Raw genomic sequence first — 23,440 nt, 5'->3', positions numbered from 1 at the left:
ATGGATAGAAATTATCCTGGAGCAGGATTCGGTGATTTGGGCGCTGGAACGGGATGGACATACGAGAGATCTGCGAAGGCAAGGTAAACGTCTGCGAATCCGTGCCAAGTGTACTCTCATACATCGGATGCACAAATATGCTTAGCTGGCTGTAACAATGCCCATGCCGATGGACGCAACGCAATGCCTGTACCCTCGTTCGCTTCTTCTTTTGCTCTTGTCCATATGCATTGATTATATTGTTAGCGAGGGTACAGGTACTGCCATCAGTATTGTCATTACTGAGAGAGGGGAGGGGAGGGGTGGAGGGGTGTCTTGAAAATGCACGGAATGCGATTGAGAGTTAATGCGTGATACGGAAGGTAGACTGAGACAGAAAAAAAGAGAGGGGGGTGAGAGGGGCGAAAAGAGGGGGGATGGGGTGGAAGATCTTGCTTTCTTGCTAGCTAGCTCTGCTAGCGTATTATTATTATTATTACTATTATTATTATTAGTTTTAAATGGGGAAAAAAACAGATCTTCTCTTTTGTAGTAAGACTCTGCCAGGTATTGTGTTAGTTGCTTTCCATGGGTGCAAGACAGAAAGTCTTGGCTGATGTATGACTGAGAATGCGTGTTGATAGCGGAATATTTGCAGGTAGTCTTTTAAGAGAACTGGAGAGTGTATTTCGCGATGCAATGGTTGCTACTGTATGCAGCTTGTCACTGTAGCTAACGTTATCTGTCTGCAGAGTACACTGGCCTTTATACAACTGCTTATTCAGAGTGGTGGTGCAGTACTGTTATGGATTTATAAAAGCAGCCGACCCAAGAAAAATATTGAAGAGAAAACATTGACACACGTTATCATTATTATTATTATCATTATTATTATTATTATTATTATTTCATGTCGTTCTTTACATTTACATAATATTTTAAAACCACATTTTCATACAAATACTATCTGATAAAAACGACTTGCAGCACTGCATTTTTTTTTCTGAAAATGGCCACTTTAAAAATCACTTTTCGATGCACGTCTTTGCAATTAGACCAGGCATTGTATGTTCTTTCCCTTAATTGTCAGCTTACTCACTGATGTGATGTGCATACCACTTGTTCAGGCACTTACGTGTTATGAGGACTCGCTGTCGTTTCCAGACTAAATTGTTACTCGTGAAAAGGAAGACTGTAAAATATTCTGGAAAATGCATCTTTAGTTACTAGAATACAAACGTGGACACCGATGTGCTCCAAACCATCTTTTAGACAAGCTAACCAGCTGTGCAACATTATTGGTAGCTACATTTTACATAGCTACCATACACAGTTGCATTCCAGGTCATTAACACTAACCGTAGCAGAACGTTGGTCTGTATATTTCACATACAGTGTCGAAAGAATATATTCATTGTGTTTGTTTGTGATTTTAACATTGATACCAAGCTTGCGGGCTAAGTTTATCGTACCGAGACAAGCAGCCTAGCCAATAAAATAATCCTTTATGCAGCAGAAGCTAACGTTATCTTGCTAGCTTGTTGTTCAACAGAAATGATTCCTTTTCTTTTTGTAACCGCTACACCGTGACGTTGCTGTGGAACGGTAACTTTAAACTCTATCGGAGAATGTAACCAAGAATGTAGCGCACTGTTTTTCATGACATGCATTGCATTGCTCATGAGTTTCACAGCTTCGCGGCCTACTTACACTTCAAAGGCGCCCCGGCTACGTACATTCAGTCGCCGTGACAACCAAATCAATCTTAGTAGCTTAGAAGCGTGGATGCATTTCAGGGGGGAAACGCGCCGCTCACGTTGTTCAATTTCTGATTGTTGTTTTCTGTAACGTAAAACCTATTCAACACGGAAAGTTTGAAGCCTTTTCTGTTTTGAAATATGCAGATGGTCACGACGAACGTTGTGGTTGTCTGTCATGTACAGATTTGATATGAGTTGTTGGGACACATTGCAGACAGAATTGACTCGCTCACCCATCCATCCATCCATCCGTCCGTCCATCCTCTCATTCATTCATTCATTTGCTTCAGCCCTGGTTTTGTTGTCAGTCTTCATTTCTGATCACAATCTTTTGTTATAAACTATGAATAAACGACAAAACCACCAATATTTTTAATGGGATCCATTTGTTGAATAACATGACACAGAGGTTTTGCATGAGTATTTGAGTATTCAGTTTTGCTGAAAGGTCATCTGCGGGGTCCAGAGTGGACAAGGGGGGGAGGATGATGTCATCACCAAAATACAGGAATCATCCTGCACAGCTGCAAACTGAGAGTAATTGGATGCGGTGACTTGAATTTTTTAGAACTGTAGAATCTCTATGATCACACACACACACACACACACACACACTGTGAGTAGTGAATTTAACCCATCCTATACACACCTTGCCCAAGGGCACTTCAGCCGTGGATTTTGTGGGAGGGGAAAGCAGTGAACCGGTGACCTCCGGTCACAAGCCTGCTTCTCTAACCACTAGGCCACAACTGCCCTAACAGCTTATGAGTATAGTTACACCAACATTTTTTTTTTCATACACTGTCTATCTATCTAGTGTTTTTAACCTTTTTTTCTGAAACATCTCGATGATGTTAATGACTTTAAACTGCAGTCCCAGGATTATATACATGTCAAGGATCAAACTCTGACCTGACGAACCAGGTACCTGAAAACATTCCATATCTTTCTCCGCCAGCCGAATATAACTCGTGGTTGTAAGCCATACGCTCCTGAAACTTCGTGCAAAAGGTCATTCTAGGTGCCCAGTACAGGTAGCCACGATGCATAGAGGGTGTTGTTCTTTCAGCGCTTCCTCCCGAACTGATTTTCTTAGCCTGTCTCATGAAGTGTTCTGTACTAAGTGAACGTACATCTTACTCCGTTTGCCTTACAGTCACTAATCCCTGTATGAACAGTTGTCTTGGTGCTGCTGGGTAGTTTATGATTGCATTCCAGAGTCAAGGGCATTTTGCACAGTCCTGGTCAGATTGATGATGTGGAGCCCAGCGTCTCCAATGTGGAAATTTTTATTCAGAAGACCAGAGACAATCCTCAGCAGTGCCCAGACTGTATTCACTGTCGGAATTCTCCTAAATAAATTTAAAAATGAATTTAAAAAAACCTTTTTGGGGCTGAAAAAATGTTACGGTTTAAAAGGAACATCTGAAAATATTCAGGCTTACCCATTAAACTCAGGTAGCATGGATTGAATTAGCAATATAATTAATGAAGTAGAATGTGAATGAAGTATATAATGAAGTATAACTGGAAATGAAATCAAATTAATCAAAATGCATGTTTGGCACAATGTATTTCCATCTGTCTTCTCTAATAATCTTACATGAAATATATGAATTAATTAGTCGAATGTTTTCGAACGCACTCACACGAGACACACTTTACTCCATTATTCTGTTAGCATTTGAATCTACCTACAGTTCATGTTTGAAAACTGTGCAATGCTTCAAGTATTCGATTTAGGCCTATTTAAATAAAACTAGGACAACATGACTTGGAAAAAAAATACAAATGCTTGTAATTGGCTCATGTTGTGTCCTTAAAAGGGGTCCAAAGAGTTGAGATAAGTTTCCAGATGTTAGATGTTCAGAAACTGTCAGAGCTTGTGAAGCCAGGCAGGGAGATAAGTTCCCCATTTGAACTGAACTGTACTGGGATTGCAGGACCCATCAGTCTGTCCACCTGCCCCCACCCCCACCCCCCCAAAGTCTTGAACACCATGGATCCACCTAACACTGACACCCCCTTCACAGTCCTAATGGTGATTAATAGGCATGATTGGGTCTCCTGCCAGCCTGTAAACATTTTGCACCTGTTAGGAGGGACTGTGTCAAATTACTGCCCATGTAATTAGGAGCAATTCTGTACAGTGGATTTAATAGTGCTGCCTAATTCACCCCCCCCCCCCCCCCCCTTTTCTTGTTCTCTCAAGCCTGTCAGAGACCTTTTTCTCTATCAGCTCTGCATGTTTTCAGAAAGGGGGGGAGAGATGGAATGAGATTGAAGGAGGGATGGAGGACATGGCAGAGGAGAAGAAAACATGAGAGGCAAGAGGCTTTAAAAAACTGAGAGGTAAGATAGAAGAGAGATATGACTAGGAGAGGAAAGGGTGATGGAGAGAGGAAAGATTGCAGAAGAATAATGGGGAGGGTTAGAGGAAGGGAAAGAAAGGAAAGGTTGAATAAAAGAGGTTTTTTGTGGGGGGAAAAAAGGAGAACCTAGGAAGAGTAAAAATTAGAACAATAAACAAAAAGAAGAGATTTGGCATGTGTAACTGAAAGAGAAAAGAAGTTGTGGAGGGGAAAAAAAGAAAGATGGGGGTTGAAAGCAGACACATGAGCTGTGTATAGAGAGAGAGAAAAAAAGGGCACGATACAGGGTGAATATGCAGGATGTCCGTCAATCGTGTCCTCTCCTTTGGGATCAATTCCTCATTCCATCCAAGTCTCTGATCTGCCACTCTGGGATTAACGGCCAATTAAAGTCTGATTCCTATCAAATCTCTCATCAATCTTAATGACTCTGAGGATCACAGAGCAGCCTCTCTGATCCGACGAGAGGTAAAAACCGCATATGTACTTGGGCAGAGTCAATTAATTCAGATATATACAAATGTGCAGGTCGGTAAATCCTGTCCCGATGCTGTGAGAGTACATTTATCACTTTAGAATGAAAGCAGAGTTCCCTTAACGACGATTTTATCTTCCTTTTTTTTTTTTTTTTGAGTTGCGGTTTGTTTCTTCGTTAGTTTCGTAAAATTATTTCTTAACGACAGAGTTCAATTAATAAAGCAGAGCTGACATCTAGGCTCTGCCTAAAAATAGCCTTCCTGAGCTTGCCTTTGTTCAGAACTCTCACTTAGGACAACTAAGTGGATGCCAGCTAACGAGATGCTTTCAGGTCTCAGGTTATTTTGGAGCGCTTTCGAATGGTAAGCGACCGATGAAACTGGGCCAGCATTTAAATGTTATTTAAAACAACGAAACAGTTAGCCGGGTGAAGGAGTGCAGTCACTCACGCCAGTCTCAATGAGTTAGAGGAGGACAACTAGATTGTACCAAGGAAAGACAAGAGCATGAGACTGGCTCTGTAGGGTTTTGTGCTCAAGTGGTTCTTTTAAGCTCAATGCCATGATAAAACCCTTGAGAGATTTTTAGCCTTTGAATTGGACGGTTAAGACATTTAGGACTGAATGTTTTCAAAGGAGGAGATCGCTGGTCGGAAAGATAACAAGTGACGGACGACGTTACAAGTTCATCTCTCCTTCACAAGTGGACAAACATTGAAAGACAGCAATTTACAGCAGCGTTGGACCATTCTGAACTGGAACATAAACCTTCTTCGTCAGACAGCCAGGAGCCAATCAGATTACAGGGCATGTTTGAGTGGCAGTACCAGGCCTCCAAATTAACCCTACCAGATGCAGTGTCAGTAAGAACATGAGGCGGGTTAATATTAGACCCCTCCCCGAAGCGATGTGCCCTGTCACTCAAGCATTTACACATCAGCTCCAGTTCATTAGTGCCTTAATCCAGTCAATTACACAAGTCCAGTGCTTTTGAGATAAACGGGTATTTAAAAGTAAGTGGAAAACTCCCAGATGGTGAGCCCCCAAAGCCCCAGGACATCAAACGGCTTGCTTGTGTCTGTTTAAGAGAGGTTACTAAATGTAACCATGTTACCCAGACTGCACAAGAGAGTCTACCAAAGAGGAGGAATCCAAAATTTTAATAACTGCTCGTACCTTTTCACTTATGTTCCAACTGAGTAATATCTCATCAGTTGACAGTATTGGGTTAAACTGTATGTCTCACTGGGTTCAATCAATATATGATGGAAGTCATATGGTAGATTCAGAGGAAGAGCTGATTTTGTTGCTAATTGGGAAACTGTGGGATTTTAAATAGCCCGGTTGATCAGCCTGGCTTGCTTATATTGTATGACACCCACCCACTCAACACACGTCCTCTCAGTATGTGGTGTCTACGGCTTCCCACACTGGTATGAGAGTGTGAGTGGTTTAGATTGAACTGAGCTGCGTTCATGCCGAGAGCTCATGAGGGAATGGGCGGTTACCAAGGCGATTCAGACAGAGGGAAGCTTTCATCAATGAGTGCTCTGTGACCCTCCTCAACGACATTCTAACCGCCATTGTCAACTGAACTGCCCACTCTTACGAAAGGGTAGAAGAGGAAGATGGAGAGAGAGAGAGTCTGCTTGAAAGACCAAACGACAGCTAATTGGCTGTTAAACAGGCAGGTCAACGACCAACTTTGTTTAGAATAGAAGTGAAAGACCAATCAAAATGAAGACTCAGAAACCCGGGGAAAGTTCATTGGTCCTGTTTTCGTTTTCATTCTATGAAAGTTGAGTCTTCTTTTCAGCTGTCGATGTGAGAGTCTGTCGTGTACTCTAATTAATTCATGAAACATGTTCCATGTCTATCTTAATTGTTTGTGTATGAGGTTGTGTATGTGTTTGTGTCTGTGTTTGCACAGCTCTGTGTGGATAAGCATCAGATAGACTGAAAAAAGTGCTTGCATGCCTACAAATATGGACTGCGATTCATTAAAAAATGCCAAATATAAAATCTAATAAGCAAATTACTATGAGGGAAATTTCAAAAACATATAATATCATAATTAAATGTACACAATGAAATGAAAAGAAATCCAAAAACGAACAAACAGGCTAAAATCATTTAAAGTGAATTGAGCTGGCACGGCTGTGCATTGATAGCATACAGATTAATAGTAAATGATATGTAATTGTACAGTTTAGACATGCACAGACGAAAGGAAGAAACTGCAGATAGAAGAAAGCTTAACTGGACTCGTGTTCAATGTTTTTGCGTAGGACATGAAAGTGGGTATGTTTATGTTTTATGTAAAGGTTAATATGTGATCTAGGTTGAACAGCATTCACAGAGCAGATACGTTACATACTCGTGTGTTGATTTGCTGGTCTTAGTGAGTGAGAGCATGTGCATACGGTTTTGTATAATCTGATTGTGTAAAGTGAGGAACTTGATTGGCAGAGGGAGGATATGGAAGTGAGTTGGCTGATTAGAGAGCTAATCTTTGTGTATGGCTGGAGTGAATAGAGGATAATACAGGACTAGGTGAACTCTTCACGAATAATTACCCACAAATCCAGAGGCCAACAATCCTGGGGTGCAAAGTGGCATTGTCACCTAAGAGCATATTTTCAGTGGGACCACCTGTATGTTTATAATTGTCAGTCACTAATTGATAAGGAATTCGGTTTTGCATAAATGATACTTTTTTCACTGTGGAACTGTCTTTTTTTAATAGCAATCTTGTTAATCACATTGAATTTAACATGACCTCTTTTCTTTCTTTTTTCTTCTTTTCTTACTTCACACCGTTCCTCAGTTTGGTATATGGGAGCTCCAGATCCTCCCATCCAGACTCAGAGCTTCTCCATCGCCAAGCTTATGCCACACCACACCCTCTGCAGGGATATGCAACGAATCACCACCCAGGCAGCTCTGGACAGGGAGGGGCCTGGGGAGCCACTGGGCGGAGCCTAGGTAGAGCATACAGTTTCTTGTTTTGTTTGAAGTTTATTTAATAGAAAACAGTTATATTCATCGTGAACACAAATGAAGAAGAGATCAGACATGACAATAAGCATGAAACTTCCTTCATTGTGAAATTAACCTTGATAGACATGGCCCAGGTCAATATGGATTCAAAATACTGCAATAATTCTTGTCTTGTCTATGTCTTGGTAAAAGGTAAATGTACTCATTAGTGTGTTCACTCATTCCAGATACTGCATCTTAGCATAAATCCATAAATAAGCACCTCTCCAAGCACTTGATAGAATTGTCTCAGGGTTGTATGCACATTTACAGACAGCACAGATGGAACATGTTGGCATCATAAGCATATTATTATATATTTTATAGTATGCAGTTGGACTCACTGATAACAAGTTCTGGACTACATTTTCAGGGCTTTCAGGTTTATTTGATGCTGGGCTGCACCACGCAAGTCCTTCAGGCCCAGATGCATCTGTCATGAACCTGATTTCTGCTTTGGAGTCTAGAGGACCGCAACCTCCACCATCCGCTTCCTCTCTCCTCTCCCAGTTCCGAACCCCCTCGTGGCAGACTGGTAAGTATGGGAGGCAGCTGTTCAGTTTTTTCCTTCCTCAGTGGAATCTGATGTATAGCAATATGGTTTAGTTATCACCAGCTGATAAGTGTACATCAAACGTTCTTCCTTTTCTGAAGTTGGGCTTCTCACTAGTATGAAAATAGGTTTATTATTTGTGCTATTGAGGCTATTCGAAACAAATGGCGAAAATGTAATGTAATCCCTCTCTCTCTCTCTCTCTCTCTCTCTCTCACTCTCTCTCTCTCTGCACCTCACTGTTTCCATAGCGATGCATACCCCAGCCCCAGCTGAGCTCTTCATCTCCAGTGCACTTCCAGGGTCCAGTTCCTTCCCTTCCTCCTCTGCCCTATCAGCCTATCAGCACCCTGCCTCCTTTTCGGGTCGCTCCTTTCCTGGAGTAACCCCTTCACTGTCTCTCCAGGACACGCCAACCTTCAGCCCCACATCTAATGGCTTGCTATCACCCCATGATCCTTTGCTGCACATCAAAACACCCTCCCAGTCAAGCCTGGGCTTCGACCGCCTCCTCTCATCCCAAGGTGCAGCTGCAGCCTACAGGGGCTCACAAGAACCCACGGGTGCCCCGCCCCCTCAGGCACCCTCCACCTCCTCAACCCGTCACTTACCTCCCCAGTTTAACTTGCTTTCTTCTCAGCTCCAAGACCAGTCATCCCAGCTATACAATGCCTCTGTGTTCTCATCGACTCCTGCACCCCCACAACCACCACCACCCCAAGAGAGGGCCATTCCAAGACAAGACAGTGTGATTAAGCACTACCAGCGCCCCTCCCCGGCACAGTCACAGCTGCCCCCTTCCACCCCCCACTCACTACAGCACTACCTCAGCTGTGGGGCAACAGGGTACCAGCAGATCCCTCACCACAGGCATGGAGGTATGAGCTGTAGCCCACTGGGTGACCAGAGTCCTTCATCTGATCCCAAACCGTCTCCACGAGGAGAGCAAGTGTACCGTCCTATCATTCAGCCCCCCTATACCTCCTCCGCCTCCTCTTCAGCCTCCACCTCAGCTGGCTCAGGAGGAGGCTTAGGGAAAGCAGGAAAGAGTTCCAGTTCCAGCAGTGGCTATTCTTCCTCTGGATCTGGTTCTTCTTCATCTCGAACCCCACACACTCCTCCCTCAGCTTCCTCTACTTCCTCTTCCTCCTCCTCCTCCTCCAACCCTAATGCTTCCTCCAATGCCTCTTCTGCCCCATCAAGGCAACAACCTCCACCTCAGTCTGCACCTCCACCACCTCCACCACCTCCTCCCCCTCCCACTGTGTCATCTACTGCTGCCCAACAGTCAACCAAATCCTGCCTCTCCACATACAGCTCCCCTGTTGCCCCTGTAAAGCCAGCAACAGGCATCCCAGGCCAAACTCCTCCACAGCAGCAGCCCCAGTCCTATTCACCCAGCCAGGCTCCTCCAACACACCTGCCCCAACCCTATGGTGGCTTCAGCTCCCCTCAGGCCCAGGATCTTAGCTCGGGCACGGGGGGACCAGGGAAAGGGTATGGGAGTCTTGCAACAACAGGGCGGTCATACTCAGCAGAGGTGGCATATGGCTCAGATTCTGGATATGGTTCATTGCCTTCCTCTCTTGGAGGAGCAGGAAGCCCTTCCTTGGGCTATGGTGGTCCAGGACACTCACCTGCCCTCATGGGATCTGGAGGGGGTTCCTCTGGTAGTGGGGCAGGTTCAGGAGGTGGCAGTTCAGGAGGTGCAGGTGGAGGAAGTGGCAGCATTGGAAGTGGTGGAGGAGGGTCATATCACCTCCCAGATTCCAGCCCATCACCGTCAAGCAATTCTGGGATAATCCGCCCAGGGTTACATTCCCCTGCTCCCACAAGACCAGCCCAGTCCCCAGGAGGAACAGGAGGAAACAAGTACCTCCCTTCTGTCCTCTCTCCTGCTTTCCTTGCCTCTCCACAGGGATATTCAGACACACGGGGTCCTCCACCACAGTCCCAGTCCTACCACCCAACGCAGTCAAAACCGAAGTCAGACACTGATATGCTGGGGGTAGAGAGGCCTCAAGAAGAGGATGAAGATGATGATGATTTTTTGATTCAGCACTTATTACACTCTCAGAGCCCAGCACCACACCCCTCTCAACACCACCCACAACAGCCTCAACAGGTGACTCCCCAACAGCAGCAGTCTGTGTCCCAGGGTCGAGATGGGGGGAAGAGGCTCTCAGCTTATGAACTGAACAAGGCATCTGAGGAACGCTACCACCTTCAGAGTGTCATTCGCACGAATAGTGCCACCAATAGTGTGACTCCAGGAAATACAGGCTCTAGTGTGACCACCGCAGGTTTAGAGAGCCAGCTGGAGATGTCCCTCAAGAAGCAACAGCAGCAACAAGCAAAGAATGATAGAGTACTGGCAGGAACTGGGCCAAATGGAGGACATGGAGGGACTGACTCACTCTCCCATTCTCAACCCCATGCACCTCACCCGCACCAGCATGACTCCTTAGGATCAGTGGTCCACTATGGAAGAGGAGACCCCTACTCCCACCACACACACCAACACCAGCATCATCCCTCTCACCCCACACACCCTCAGCATTCCCAGCATACACAGCACTCTCACCCCCACTCCCATTCGCACTCCCACATGGAGCACAAGAAGCCCCAAGATCCATCAGAGCTACCTTACCTGAGGAAAACCCCAGACTTGCAGAGACAGTCCCAGTCCTCCCTTTCCCTCATGGACTCACCTCCAGACCAGCCTCCACAACCTCCACAACCTCATCTGCTTCAGTCAGTCCTGTCCCACACAACTAGAAACAAGTTGGATACCCAACAAGCCCCTCAACCACAGCAGCCACACCCCATGAGCCAACAAGCCATGATGAGGTCAGCTGGAGGTGCAAGTACAGCTGGAGCAGGGGGGGTGGATACCCAGCCACAGGCCTCACAACTTCAGCTCCAACTCCAGTCCCAAGCTATGGAGAGCCATTATGGGCATGGGGCTCAGCGAGACCAAAGTCAAGCCAACCAGAGTTCAGTCTCTTCTCTGGGCATGCTTGAGAGATCCCTTTCAAGGACCAACAGCCGGGAGGGAGCAGGACCGACAGAGAGAGGAGGGAATGGAGATGGAAGCAGCAGTGACCGTCACAGGCAGCACCAGCAACAGCCGCAGCAGCATCGGTTACCACCACATCACCAACCTCACCATTCTCAACAAACGTCATCCGAACTTCATGACTTTCTGAATGAACCTGACCTGGGCCTGTCAACCCCACCTCATTTGCACCACATGGCTCCACAACACACGCACGCACATTCTCACCACCAGCCTCAGACACACCCACACCATCCACACTCGCACCCACACCAGCATCAGCACCACATGCAGTCCAACTCTGCCCCCCAGATGTCGCAAACACAGTCCAGAGAGTCAGAAACTCAGCTCTCCCAGCCCCAAATGAACCAGCTCAAAGAGCACCAGTTTGATGCAGGGAGTCCTGTGGGGAAAACAACTCAGAGCCAGGCCCAAGGCCAGCAACAGCAGCAGCAACAACAGAGGTTTGAGCCATTAACTACTATCTGTTTCCCTGATTCTCTACTACCAGATGAAGATCGTTCATTTTTCCCTGGGATGGAGGATATGTTCTGCTCTGATGACTACAAATCCAGCTGTGCAGGGGGTGGAGGTGGACCGGCAGGGCAAGGAGGGCAGGAGAGCTTACAAGAAGGGCGTGGAACAGTACAAGATGGAATTGAAGCTGTCAAGGCTGGTGGAGGGGGAGGAGGTGGCTATGACATAATGGGTCACCATGGTGACCAGGGGTATGACCAGTACTGCCATAGCCTGTCTGAATCTGGTAATGGCACCATGCACTTAGACCTAGATTCCCTGAAAACCCACGAACTCCCATCCACTGTCAACACTGAGCAGCTGGGTTTGATCCAATCTCAGACACCTGGTCTTGGAATGGGAGGTGCAGGAACTGGTATGGACGGTTCTGGAAACAAGATGATGGGTAATTCAGGTGTAGGAGGTGGGCCTGGCACAGGTGGGCTCACGTCACCCATCTTCTGCTCTTCTAGACCAAAAAAGCTTTTAAAAACAAGTTCTTTCCACTTGCTGAAACAACGACGAGATCCTAATTCCCAGCCACAAACCAAAAAGAATTATGCTCAAGAATACGAATTTGAGGATGATGAAGATAAGGCAGATGTCCCTGCTGACATTCGACTGAATAGTAGACGACTCCCTGATTTGCTTCCTGATTTGGTGTCCAGCTGTCGAAAGTCTGGTGCTGGATCTGGGGTTGGCAGCCTGAGTCCTCTCATGGGTGACCTAGATTTCTGCCACCCTTCTGGGTATCCATCCCTTGGACCTCCACCACAGCTTTTGCCACAAGATGGGCCCAAGAAGCGAGGCCGGAAGCCTACCAAACCTAAACGTGAGGGTCCACCCAGACCCAGAGGCCGACCACGTATTCGCCCTCTTCCAGAACCTCCGTACTGTAGGGGCCTGATGGGACCTGGGGGTGGGGAGACCCGAAGGGGCCGTGGTCGTGGAAGGGGACGTGGGAGGAAAGAGGAAGGAATGCTGGACATGCATAGAGATATGAACAAAGGGCAGAATATGCATCTGCATCATCATCCACAACAACAACAACAGCAAGCACCTCCCCTTCAACAGCAACACTTACAGCAGCACTTACACCACCACCAACAGCAACAGCAGCATCTCCAACCCCAACAACAGCAGCAGCAACACTTGCATCAACAACAGCACCTACATTCGCACCAACATCACCAACAACAACACCATCTTCATTCACAGCACCATCAACAAATGCAAAATCAGCAGCAACATCATCAACAGCAGCAGCAGCATCAGGCACAACCACAGCATCAGGAGCCAATCAGGCCAATTAAGGTGAGAGAAGGGGCAGGGATTCAAGCGCTGATTGATGAAATCACTTTTAGGAAACTTTTGGAAATCTCAGCAAAAATAGTTATAACTGTATTATGAGTTATAATCACTATTTTATTTTGTTCCCCCTTGCAGATCAAGCTTCCTATTCCCTCCATGCCTTCCTCTGACTCTCTTTTGAGGACAGACTCTCTCTCCAGCACGGACCAAGCTCTGTCTGATGGGTCAGTTGGCTCTGCACCATCTTTAGGATTGAGTCCTGGACCTACTGCTGGCCTGGACCTGAACAGAACTGACATGAATAGAACTGATCTGAACAGAGCTGAAATGAATCGGGTTCCAGAGAAAATGAAACCGAAACCCCAGGAGGTAAGTCTGCTGGTGGAGAGAGTTTGGATAATAGACTTCTTCCTTCATCAGTAATTAATGGAGAAACGTGTGTGTTAAGTTATAAACTGGACAAATACCTAACCTTAATTGTAAAAGTGACCTGACCCAATTTTCATATACCTATGTTATGTCTGTCTAATGATCTTTTACAAGTCCAGCATTGTCATGGCTATGTTTTTGTTCCCAAAAGAGCAACAGAGTTTTATGTGTTTCTTTTATACATTTGAGGATGTATCTTATGTAAGGCCTGTAACCTCAGCAGGTGCAGCCATTTGGCTGAACAATGAATTGCATTGTGCATCACCTGTGGTTTTTACAGGATGCATTTAAACATGTGACAAACCAAGGATTGGTTGCCAGGTACATTCATCCATTAGAATCTCAGATGTACCCAGTGACCTGTAATCTCACTGCAGGTTTCATTGGTAGAACTGGATTAGTAAAGATTTGGTTAATGAAGTGGATGAATGTCTTGTTATTGTTTTTCAGCCCAAACTGAAAGTGAGAGAGCCCCCGTGCACTTGTGTTTTGTAATCTATGTGATAATCTGTATTTCTCTGTGCATTGAAAGAGATGAATTAGTTTGAACAGCTTTCCATACCATGAAGTGCTTTCCACTTACAGAGAACTTAAGCCTGTCTTTTTATTTTAACGTACAAAATTTCTGTCAGCTTTCGTAAGAATTCCTTTAAAGGGAGAGAGGTAGGAGAGGGAAGCTGCATGTCAAATCAATTAGAATTTTTTTCATGCTAATGCGCTAGGACTGACGCTCAGTGATGTGTGACCAAACTGTCTTGTCTTCATTGTCACATCAACAGCTTGAGGTGCCCCGCTCCTCACGTTGCTTCCGTCGCGAAAGACTTACAAGATAAAATCTCACAACATAGGCAGCGATCCCAGACGTGTAAACACTTAATGACAGAAAAAAACTTTTTTTTCTTTCTCTTGCAAAATCAGATGAAATAAGTGTACTTGTATGCACGAATATTTTGCTGGGAAAAATCATGTTTTAGCTTGATTTTTTTTTTTTAAAATTGCTTTCGGTACCTGATATGCCACCATAAATTAATGATTGCAATTAACAAAAACAAATAAGTAACAGAAATAACAGTAGGGAAATGGCTGTGCAGACCAGAGAGTCAGAGAGCCATTGCAGAGATTCAGTGGAGCTTAATCAGACATTCTAGAACCTTAATCAGCTGATTCCTTCTTGTATGCCTATGTGTAAAATTGCACTTGTGAAATGGCTTCTGTTGCCTCAGCAACAGGTAGCCTCAAGAAAGAAATAGAGGAACAGGAAATGAGAGAAGTCTCATGTGTAAGATGTCTACGATCTCCCCTAAACAGATTTCATGGGAGCGAGACATGGACGAAGAGCTGACCCCAGAGACATGGGCCACCATGCAGAAACTCTCTAGCTCGGTGAGGCACCTACTTGTATAATTACTCTGTTTTCAGGCCTCAGTTTCAATGATTGGCAAGCTCCCACTGAATTACACTGAACATTTTAATTGGTATAAAAGATGGTGTACAGATCTGATAGGCCTCTGATAAAAGAACTGACCCAGTAAATGATGATCTCTCCAGAATTGAATATGTATGTGTGATACACAGTTAGAGACATTTACAAAAAGGATTTTCATGTGTTTTGTGTGTGTGTGTGCGTGTGTGTGTGTGTGTGTGTGTGTGTGTGTGTGTGTGTGTGTGTGTGTGTTTGTGTGCGCGTGCGCGTGTTTGTTTGTGTGTGTGTGTGTGTGTATTTGTGTGTGTGTGTGTATGTGTGTGTGTGAGATCGCACAAGTGCGCATGTGCATAAATTGTTTGCCACCAGAGGGAGCAGTGTACCAAGCCCCAAAATGATTGACAGGCAGCTGTGATGACTCTGTCCTTAAAAATGCAATAAAAGATAAAGAGAGAGGGCGAGAGAGAGAGAAAGAGAGAGGGAATAAGAGAGAGAGCTGGCTGTTGCCAGGGTAGCTGTTGCCACGGTTACTCATTCACAGTAACTGTCATTAGGACCCCCTGCTGTTCAGTAAAGTGTATTACCTCTCCTCAAGCACTCGCAGGGAACTTAGTAAACAGAAATAAAAACAAAAGTAAGAATTGGGGAGAAATGTTAAGAGAGACATTAATAAATAAATAAACAAACAAACAGAGGGTTATTGATATACATACTCGTATTCCCTATTATGTGATAGGTTCTTCATAAATACATTAAATATGTAATGAATCAAAACATGTTTGTGTGTACATACAAGCTCTCTCTCTCTCTCTCTCTCTGTTAGTTTTTTAACAGTGTTAATGAGTTTTGTTGGGTAGCATTGCCTAGCAGGCTGCACCTGTTAATATTATTATTGGAGACATAGCAAAGACAACTCATAGTAGTGTTATAGCAGTATAATAATCTGTTTAATGCCAGTAACCGTGTACTTAGTTTGACTTTGTAGCCTCTTGTTTTTCTTGCAGCCTCCTGGTTTTTCATTTCTTGCGGCCTCCTGTTTTTTTAGATGTGTGTTTATACCCATATCCTCCATCTTTTCTCCTCTTTCCCCTGTGTCTTTGACGTTTTTCTTTTTCTATTCACAGACCGAGGAGAAGCCCTCAGAGCTGAAGTCTGGCTTCATGGCATCATTCTTGGATTTCCTGAAGACAGGAAAGAAGCAGCCGGTCCCTGGAGCACCTGGGACCGTGTCACTTCCTGTGGATGAAACTGAGGCCACTGACTCCTCTTTGGTGAAAGGTGGGATTCGGCCCTTATCTCCACCTCCACCACCCCCACCCCCGCCCCCTCCACCTCCTTTTGGGGATGGTGAAGGGGAAAGTGGGCTGGGCCTTAGTAACTGCCCCTCTCCCTGTAAGCGTCTGGATGAGGAGCTGAAGAGGAATCTGGAGACCCTCCCCTCGTTCTCGTCAGACGAGGAAGACTCCGTCAGTAAAAACCAGGACCTCCAGAAGAGCATATCGTCTGCCATCTCTGCACTTTATGACACGCCCCACAGCCTGGCTGCAGTCCCGCCCCCACCCACTCCGTCCCCGCCCACCCCACAGGCTCCTCCCCTCAGCCCTTCTCCTCCACCCCCACAGCCTCAGCATGTCTCACACACACTTGCTGAAACAGAGACAGAGACACACACATCGCCAGATGAACATCCTTCGTGCACGGAGCCCGACCCCCAGGGCGACGCGCTCACGCCGGACACGCAGATACCTGAGATGCCAGAAGAACAGGAGGCCATGGAAGAGGAGAGAGAAAAACAGGAGGAAGAGCAAGAGGAGGAGGAACAAGAGGAAGAAGAGGAGGGGGAGGAGGCAGAGGTGGAAGACATGGAAGAAGAGAAGTCAGTAGAGGAAGAGAATGTAGAGCAGCAGAAAGAAGGAACAGAAAGGGAGAGAGAGGAAGAAGAAGAGGAAGAAGAAGAAGAAGAAGAAGAAGAACTCCGGGAAGAAGAACAGGAAGAAGAAGAAGAGGAGGAGGAGCCTGAGTATGAGATTCTGAGTGCTCCCAAAGTTGACGGTGAGTAAGAGAATGTGTGTGTGTGTGTGTGTGTGTGTGTGTGTGTGTGTGTGTGTGGATGGATGTGTGGGTGTGGGTGTGGGTGTGTGTGTGTGCATGTTTATTGTGCTGTTTGTGTTTGGACAGTTTAGGCCTTTACAGTGTCTGAAAAGTGCCTTTGGACCACAAACACTGGTAACCTTTGGTCATAATGTAACACAGACAATAACATGAATACTTCTCCCCTTCTGTCTCTCCACTCATCTCTCATAGACTCTCCCTCTGAGCCTCCACCAGCTCCTGCACCTCCTTCTCCTCCATCCCTCTCCCCTTCTCCGCCAACCTCCTCTTCTCCATCTCCCCTCCCACCTCCTCCTCTTTCTCTCCCTTCCCCATTTCCACAGCAGGAGGAGGATGAGCAGGAGGAAGAGGAGGACGATGAGGAAGAACAAGCAGAACAGCAGCCTCAGCAGCAGCAGCAGCAGCAGCAACAGCCTCCCCTACATCAACAGTCTCCTCCTCCTAGCCATTCTCCCCCTCCCCTCCCGTCTCCCTCCCCCTCCCCCTCTCCTTCTCTCTCTCCTCCGACACTCCCTCCATCTGCCACTCCTCCACCTTCCTCGTCTCCTCCCCAGCCAGCTGAGCTACCCCAACCGTCTCCGCCTTCCCCTCCCACCCCGGAGGACGCGCCAACGCCCCAAATCACCTCCCTGCACCTGGCCAAGAAACAGGCCAACGCAGCTATTGCTGGAGAGAGTGAAGAGGAGGACAGTGAGAGTGGAGGAGAGGGCATTTTTAGAGAGAGGGATGAGTTTGTGGTACGCACTGAAGACATTGGAACACTCAAGGTAATTCAACGAGTTTTTTCTTCTCTTTCTATGAGTTTGTCGTTTTCTTTACCACTTTCGTGGATGTTTCATCGGAATGTATTATGTGCATGGGTCTGAGTTGTGGGAGTTTGTTCTCTTACTGATGTCATTTAACGTTTCGGAGTTTAATTTCACCTCATTTTCTCCTTCCTTTCCAATCAGTTGGCTTTACAGACAGGGAGAGAGCCACCCCCTATCTGGAGGGTCCAGAAAGCACTTTTACAGAAATTTGCCCCTGAAATCAAAGATGGACAGAGACAGTTTTGTGCCACCAGCAATGTGAGTTCCCCAGTTTCCCTTTTAAGAGATAACCAGCACACTTTTATTGCCCTTAAATAAAAAATGAACGTACATTTTCTATTAGTAAATCCTCTCTTACCTAGATCAGAAAATGCTATTAAGCGTATAACAAGAGATGTCTCCCTTTTATCTGTGAAATCATCTCTCTCTCTCTCTCTCTTTCACTCTCAGTATCTTGGTTACTTTGGTGACGCAAAGATGCGCTATCAGCGTTTGTATGTGAAGTTCTTGGAGAATGTAAACAAGAAGGATTATGTCAGAGTGTGTTCAAGGAAACCTTGGCACAGACCCGGTCTCACACTCAGGTAAGTTTGCTCTGTATGTCCTTCCTCTGCTGCCGTAATCCTGTAATAATAATTTGAGTGCAATACAATATTCATGTCAATCTCTTTTTTCACAACAGGCGTCAGTCACTTCCTAAACCGTTACCCCCAGTTCGCAGCCAGACCCCACCCAGAGTTGAACGAGAGGAGAGAGAAAGGCAGCGAGAGAAAGAACAGAGAGAACAGAGGGAAAAAGAGAAAGAAAGGGAGAGAGAAAGACAGAAGGAGAGGGAAAGGGAAAGAGAAAAAGAGAGGGAGAGAGAAAGGGAGCAAAAGGAGAGAGAGAGGGAACAGAAGGAGAGAGAGAGAGAACAGAAGGAGAGAGAGAAAAGGGAAAAGGAGAAAGAGAAGGAACGCGAGAGGGAGAAGGAGAAACAGAGGGAGAGGGAAAAGGAGCGAGAGAAGGAAAAAGAAAAGGAGAGAGAAAAAGAGAAGAAGCTCCAGGAGAAGAACTCTCAGGAGAGAGTGGAGAGGAGAGGAGGAGCTACAGAACGAGGGAGGACGAAGGAGGAGAAGAGAGGAGGAGAGAAAAAACTGGAGAGACCGAGGACCAGGCCCGTGAAAGTAAAAGCAGAGCCTCCTCCCAAAAAGAGGAAGAAATGGCTGAAGGAGGTTCCCTCGTCCTCTGAGTCAGACTCCTCCCCCGAACCGCCCAGTGATGATGAAGGTTTGTGTGTGAGTGAGTGTGTGTGTGTGTGTGTGTGTGTGTGTGTGTGTGTGAGTGTGTGTCTATGTGAGTGTGTGTGTGTGAATATGTATGTATATTGTTGGACTGAATTTAGCTGCGGCATCTAAACCATAACCAGCTCCTTAACGGCTCCATGCATGGATTAGATTCTGGATTATATTCACTTGGAAATCCCTTTGGAGAGAAGCATCTGCTAAGTGAAAAAATGTAATGCAAATGGAAATGGAAATCCATATGTATGACTGTGCATGTAACCCTGTGTATTTGTTTTGTTTTTTAAATTTTTGTTTTGGATGCAGCATCACTGCGCGGCAGGATGAACAACCGTGCAATGAGAGAAATGTTTCGCAGTTACGTGGAGATGCTGGTCAGCACTGCTCTGGATCCAGACATGATACAAGCCCTGGAAGACACCAACGGTGAGTATATACAGAGCCAGATAGAGAGAGAGAGAGAGAGAGAGAGAGGGGATGGGGATGGGGATGAGAAAGGGAGGAGAGAAAGAGAGAGAGAGAGAATAAGAGAGATGGAAGAGGGGAGGATTTTAAAAAATGAGCGAGTAGGGTGTGACAGAGGGAAGGTTTGATGGAGTGAGAGACTTGGGGAGGGATAAGGAGGGGGCTGATGAAGTGAGTGAGGGGGGGGGAATGAAAGAGTGATGAACGAGGGAGCTTGATCAAGTGAAAGGAGATGATGGAGTGAGGGCTAAAGAAAAATTAAGGAGAGAGCGAAAGAAAGAGAGTGAGTAAGAGAGATGTTGTTTTGAAGAGGGAACTGATGAAGCGAGGAGAGAGCGTTTGACAGAAAAAGAGGGATGATCCAGTAAAGAGAGTGCCGAAAATATGAAAAAAGTGCGTTACAAAATGCTCAAATGCGATATTCCTCCATTAGAAGAAAGAAAAATAACTCAACCAATCTACACCGTGTCCGCAGTCTTATCAACAACGGACGGTCCTTATAAAGAAGAGTAAATTGCTCTCCAGAAAACCTGAATCGTTGAGGATATTCGGGCATTTCAGGGACGATTTCAGGGCAGTACGTAGCTGATTCAAACTTACATTCTGAGAGAGACGGAGACATTTCAGCTATGAATGTAGAAATAAAGAGGGACAGAAAGGTAGAGAGAGAGAGAGAGAGAAACAGAGCCAGAGAGAGGGAGGGAGAGAAGAAAGGGAGAGAGAAATGATGTAAGAAAGAGAGAAACATAATAGTGTGTGTATTACTGGATGAGAGATAAGAGGGTAGGATAATTTCCCCTTTCATCTGTGTGCGTAACTCCAGGCATATGAATTTGTGATAGAGGTAGAGACACACTGTTTTTTTTTTTTTATCAATGTTTCTTGTCTTTCTAAACGTTGCATGTGTAATTTCAGATTTGTAGCAAAAATTTACATTTACATTTATTTAGTCTCACAACTGATTGCTATTTCTTAGTGATTTGTAATTATAATTTCTAAAATAGTGTAAAACATTAAGAATACTAAAAGTGTCACCTTTGCTTTAATATGTCCTTTATTTCTCACTTTGTTGATGAAATAAAATCAAATAAGCTTAAAATTTTACATGGCTACTATTGGCCTAGGAAGATCAGGTATGGTGTTGCCATGGCAATATTAACTCTCCTCATCTCCTCGTTCCCAGATGAGCTGTATCTCCCGCCCATGAGAAAGATTGACAGCATTCTCAACGAACAGAAGAGACGGCTACTGAGGAGAGTCAACATGAGCTCTCAGCACCAGGTACATCCGTCTGTCTTCGCCGCTTATGGTATATGGAAACAAAGATTTAGTGAGGTTTTGAATCTGAAGCATCTCTCTCTCTCTCTGTCTCTCTGTCTCTCTCTCTCTTTCCCTCTCTCTCTGTCTCTCTCTCTGTCTCTCTCTCTTACTCTCTCTCTCTCTCTCTCTCTTACTCTCTCCCTCTGAGTAGGAAGCTCTGCATATGTTCCCTCAAATGACTGCAGACCCCCTGGATTCTGGTGCAGTCAAAGTGCACCTTGGCGGTGAGGGTTATAACCGCAAAACCCTAAACCGGGTTAAGAGGAGCCTTCCCAAACAGCAGGCAAGATCTGCACCACTACACCCAGATCCTGTACTCACCACAACCATCTTTTAGATACCAACATTTCATATTCAGCACTGCAGTAGCACAACAACAACTTCTAATATAGATCTCCCAAAGGTTTCAGTCACACAGCAATTACTAAGAGTCGTATAATTATTAAACTACTTCATTTTTAATCTGATAGTCAGTCATTTCATAGTCTGTTTGGTAGTAGAATGTAGTAGTTATAATTATTTTTATATTGTTTGATAATAGAATATTGAAAATTGCTGGAGGCACAAGGGCCTGTGTGAGACATTAAAGGTTCTGTTCCCTTTTTTTCTCCATCTGTTTTTTTTCTTTCTTTTCTTTATCTCTCTCTCTTTCTGTATCTGTCACACTCAGGATCTGAAGCTTTCTACAGAGACCTGTCGGATATATAGCCTGTATCATTCGCTTCATCATTACAAATATCACACATTTCTTCATTGTAAGAAGGAGGTAAGACACACTAATGTTTTTTACGCTGGTCTGCACCTAAGAATGAATATATATATATATATATATATATATATATATATACACATATACATATATCATTTTTTTTTTAGCTAAGAAATATAATCGACAGTTCTACGACTCTGTTTCTTCCCTTTTTTTTTTTTTTTTTTTAAATATCGCGTTACTTCTTCAAAACTGGTTTACTGTGTCGTTCTTTTGACAATCTGTTTCTCTTTCTCCCTTCTCTGTCCCCCTCCCACCCCGACCCCGACCCCCAACCCCGACAGACGGACAGTATAGAGCAGGCTGCAGAGGACCCTGGGCAGGAAGAGGTGGTTCAGCAGTGTATGGCCAATCAGGGCTGGCTAGAGACGCTTTTCAACTCCTTCATCGAACTTCTGACTCTCAGTGCCAAGGCCTGAGGGTCAAAGGCCAAAGGTCAAAGAGCACCGGCATGCCTGGAGAGAGAGGCCGACACGGAACTGCACCAAGCGGAGGGCGGGCGGTCGGGGGGGGGCGTCGCGGCTTTGGAATGTACCATTCCCTCCTCGGAGGCGGAATGCGCTCGCAGGCAAACGGCAGTGTTTCTCGGATCGTTCCATTTTGAACTTGAAGAGGTGTTTTTTTTTTTGTTTGTTTGTTTGTTTCTTTGTTTTTTTTCTGACGCTTCAAAGTTCTCTCCTCTTGTACTAAGACACAGGAAGGAAACAAAGAAGAGAGGAAGAGACGGTACGAGATGGACCGCACGGATTTGGAGAAGGATGAAACTTTGTTGTTGAGGAGAACAGGGTGAGAATCAGTGAGATCATTGACATTATAACAGTGCATTGACATATGAGAGCTTCAAAATGCTATGCTCCACGCACACTCTTAAATATATAAATATGTATTATTGATATCGATGATTTGTATTATTTATACTAGGACATTTTTAACGAGTAATGCCCCAAGTGCTGGGGCAGTTTGCTGTTATTATTTTGAATAATAATGCTTGTGTTTTATTAGGGTGTACATGAAATGGCCTACCCATAATTCCCTGCTCTCACTGTCCCCAAAAGTGAAGGAAAAAATGGGGCCAGTGACATGGACTCAAGGGCAGGGTCTAAGCAAAGTCTGTGAATTCCCTTTTTTTTTTTCTCTGAGGAAAACAGATATCAAAGGGAAAGTGTATTAAGACTAAAGAAAAAAAAGTGTTCTTTCTGTTCATTCTTCAAAAGAAAATGAGAAAAGAAGGGGGGAAAAAAGGAGAGGCATATCTGTTTTGTTTTCTCAAAGAAAGCATGATAGTGTTGAGAGATGTAATGATTAAAAAAAAAAAAAAAAAGGTCAAAATGTCTGTGTTTACCGTTTGGTTTTTTTTTATATATCTGTTCATTATTATTATTATTATTATTATTATTATTATTATTATTATTTTGGAGGTTTGCCTGTTTGATTTTTTTCTCTGTCTGTAAATATTGTAGAGCTGCTCTCTAATTCTCTAACTTCCTTTCCCTCATCTGTACATCATCCCTCCTGTATTTGACGAAAGCAAATAAAAACATTAAAAAGATGAAAATGACGGGGACGGAGGAGTGCGGCTGTCAGTTTTTCTGCCGTTAACGCGTCTCACACAAACCGCTTCCTACGACAGGAGAGCATCCCCAAGAGGTAGAACGTGGCCTAGTTTGCAAAGGATCTCTGTCAGTGTGGCAGTAGGAGTGAGAGAAGAGAGGGTCTTAGGAATCCCTAAAGGGGAAAGAGAGGGGGGTAAAAGGAAAAAAAAAACT

General features: G+C 45.0%; 1 protein-coding gene across 1 annotated transcript; it reads left to right on the top strand.

Annotated features, from left to right (window-relative positions):
• Nucleotides 1-22,093, top strand: prr12b (proline rich 12b). Its single transcript, XM_030793217.1, has 18 exons — nt 1-83; nt 7,415-7,572; nt 8,000-8,161; nt 8,431-13,067; nt 13,200-13,433; nt 13,714-13,716; nt 14,802-14,876; nt 16,041-16,769; nt 16,851-16,968; nt 17,221-17,795; nt 17,979-18,095; nt 18,288-18,421; nt 18,520-19,106; nt 19,427-19,546; nt 20,769-20,866; nt 21,057-21,188; nt 21,576-21,671; nt 21,959-22,093. The coding sequence occupies exons 1-18, from the start codon at nt 1-3 to the stop codon at nt 22,091-22,093; spliced, it is 8,193 nt and encodes a 2,730-aa protein (XP_030649077.1).
• Nucleotides 22,094-23,440: the final 1,347 nt, after the last annotated feature.

The sequence above is a fragment of the Chanos chanos genome, chromosome 16, assembly GCF_902362185.1.
Source record: "Chanos chanos chromosome 16, fChaCha1.1, whole genome shotgun sequence".
In the NCBI taxonomy this organism is placed as follows: Eukaryota; Metazoa; Chordata; class Actinopteri; order Gonorynchiformes; family Chanidae; genus Chanos; species Chanos chanos.
This window is presented reverse-complemented; position numbering and strand designations above follow the sequence as displayed.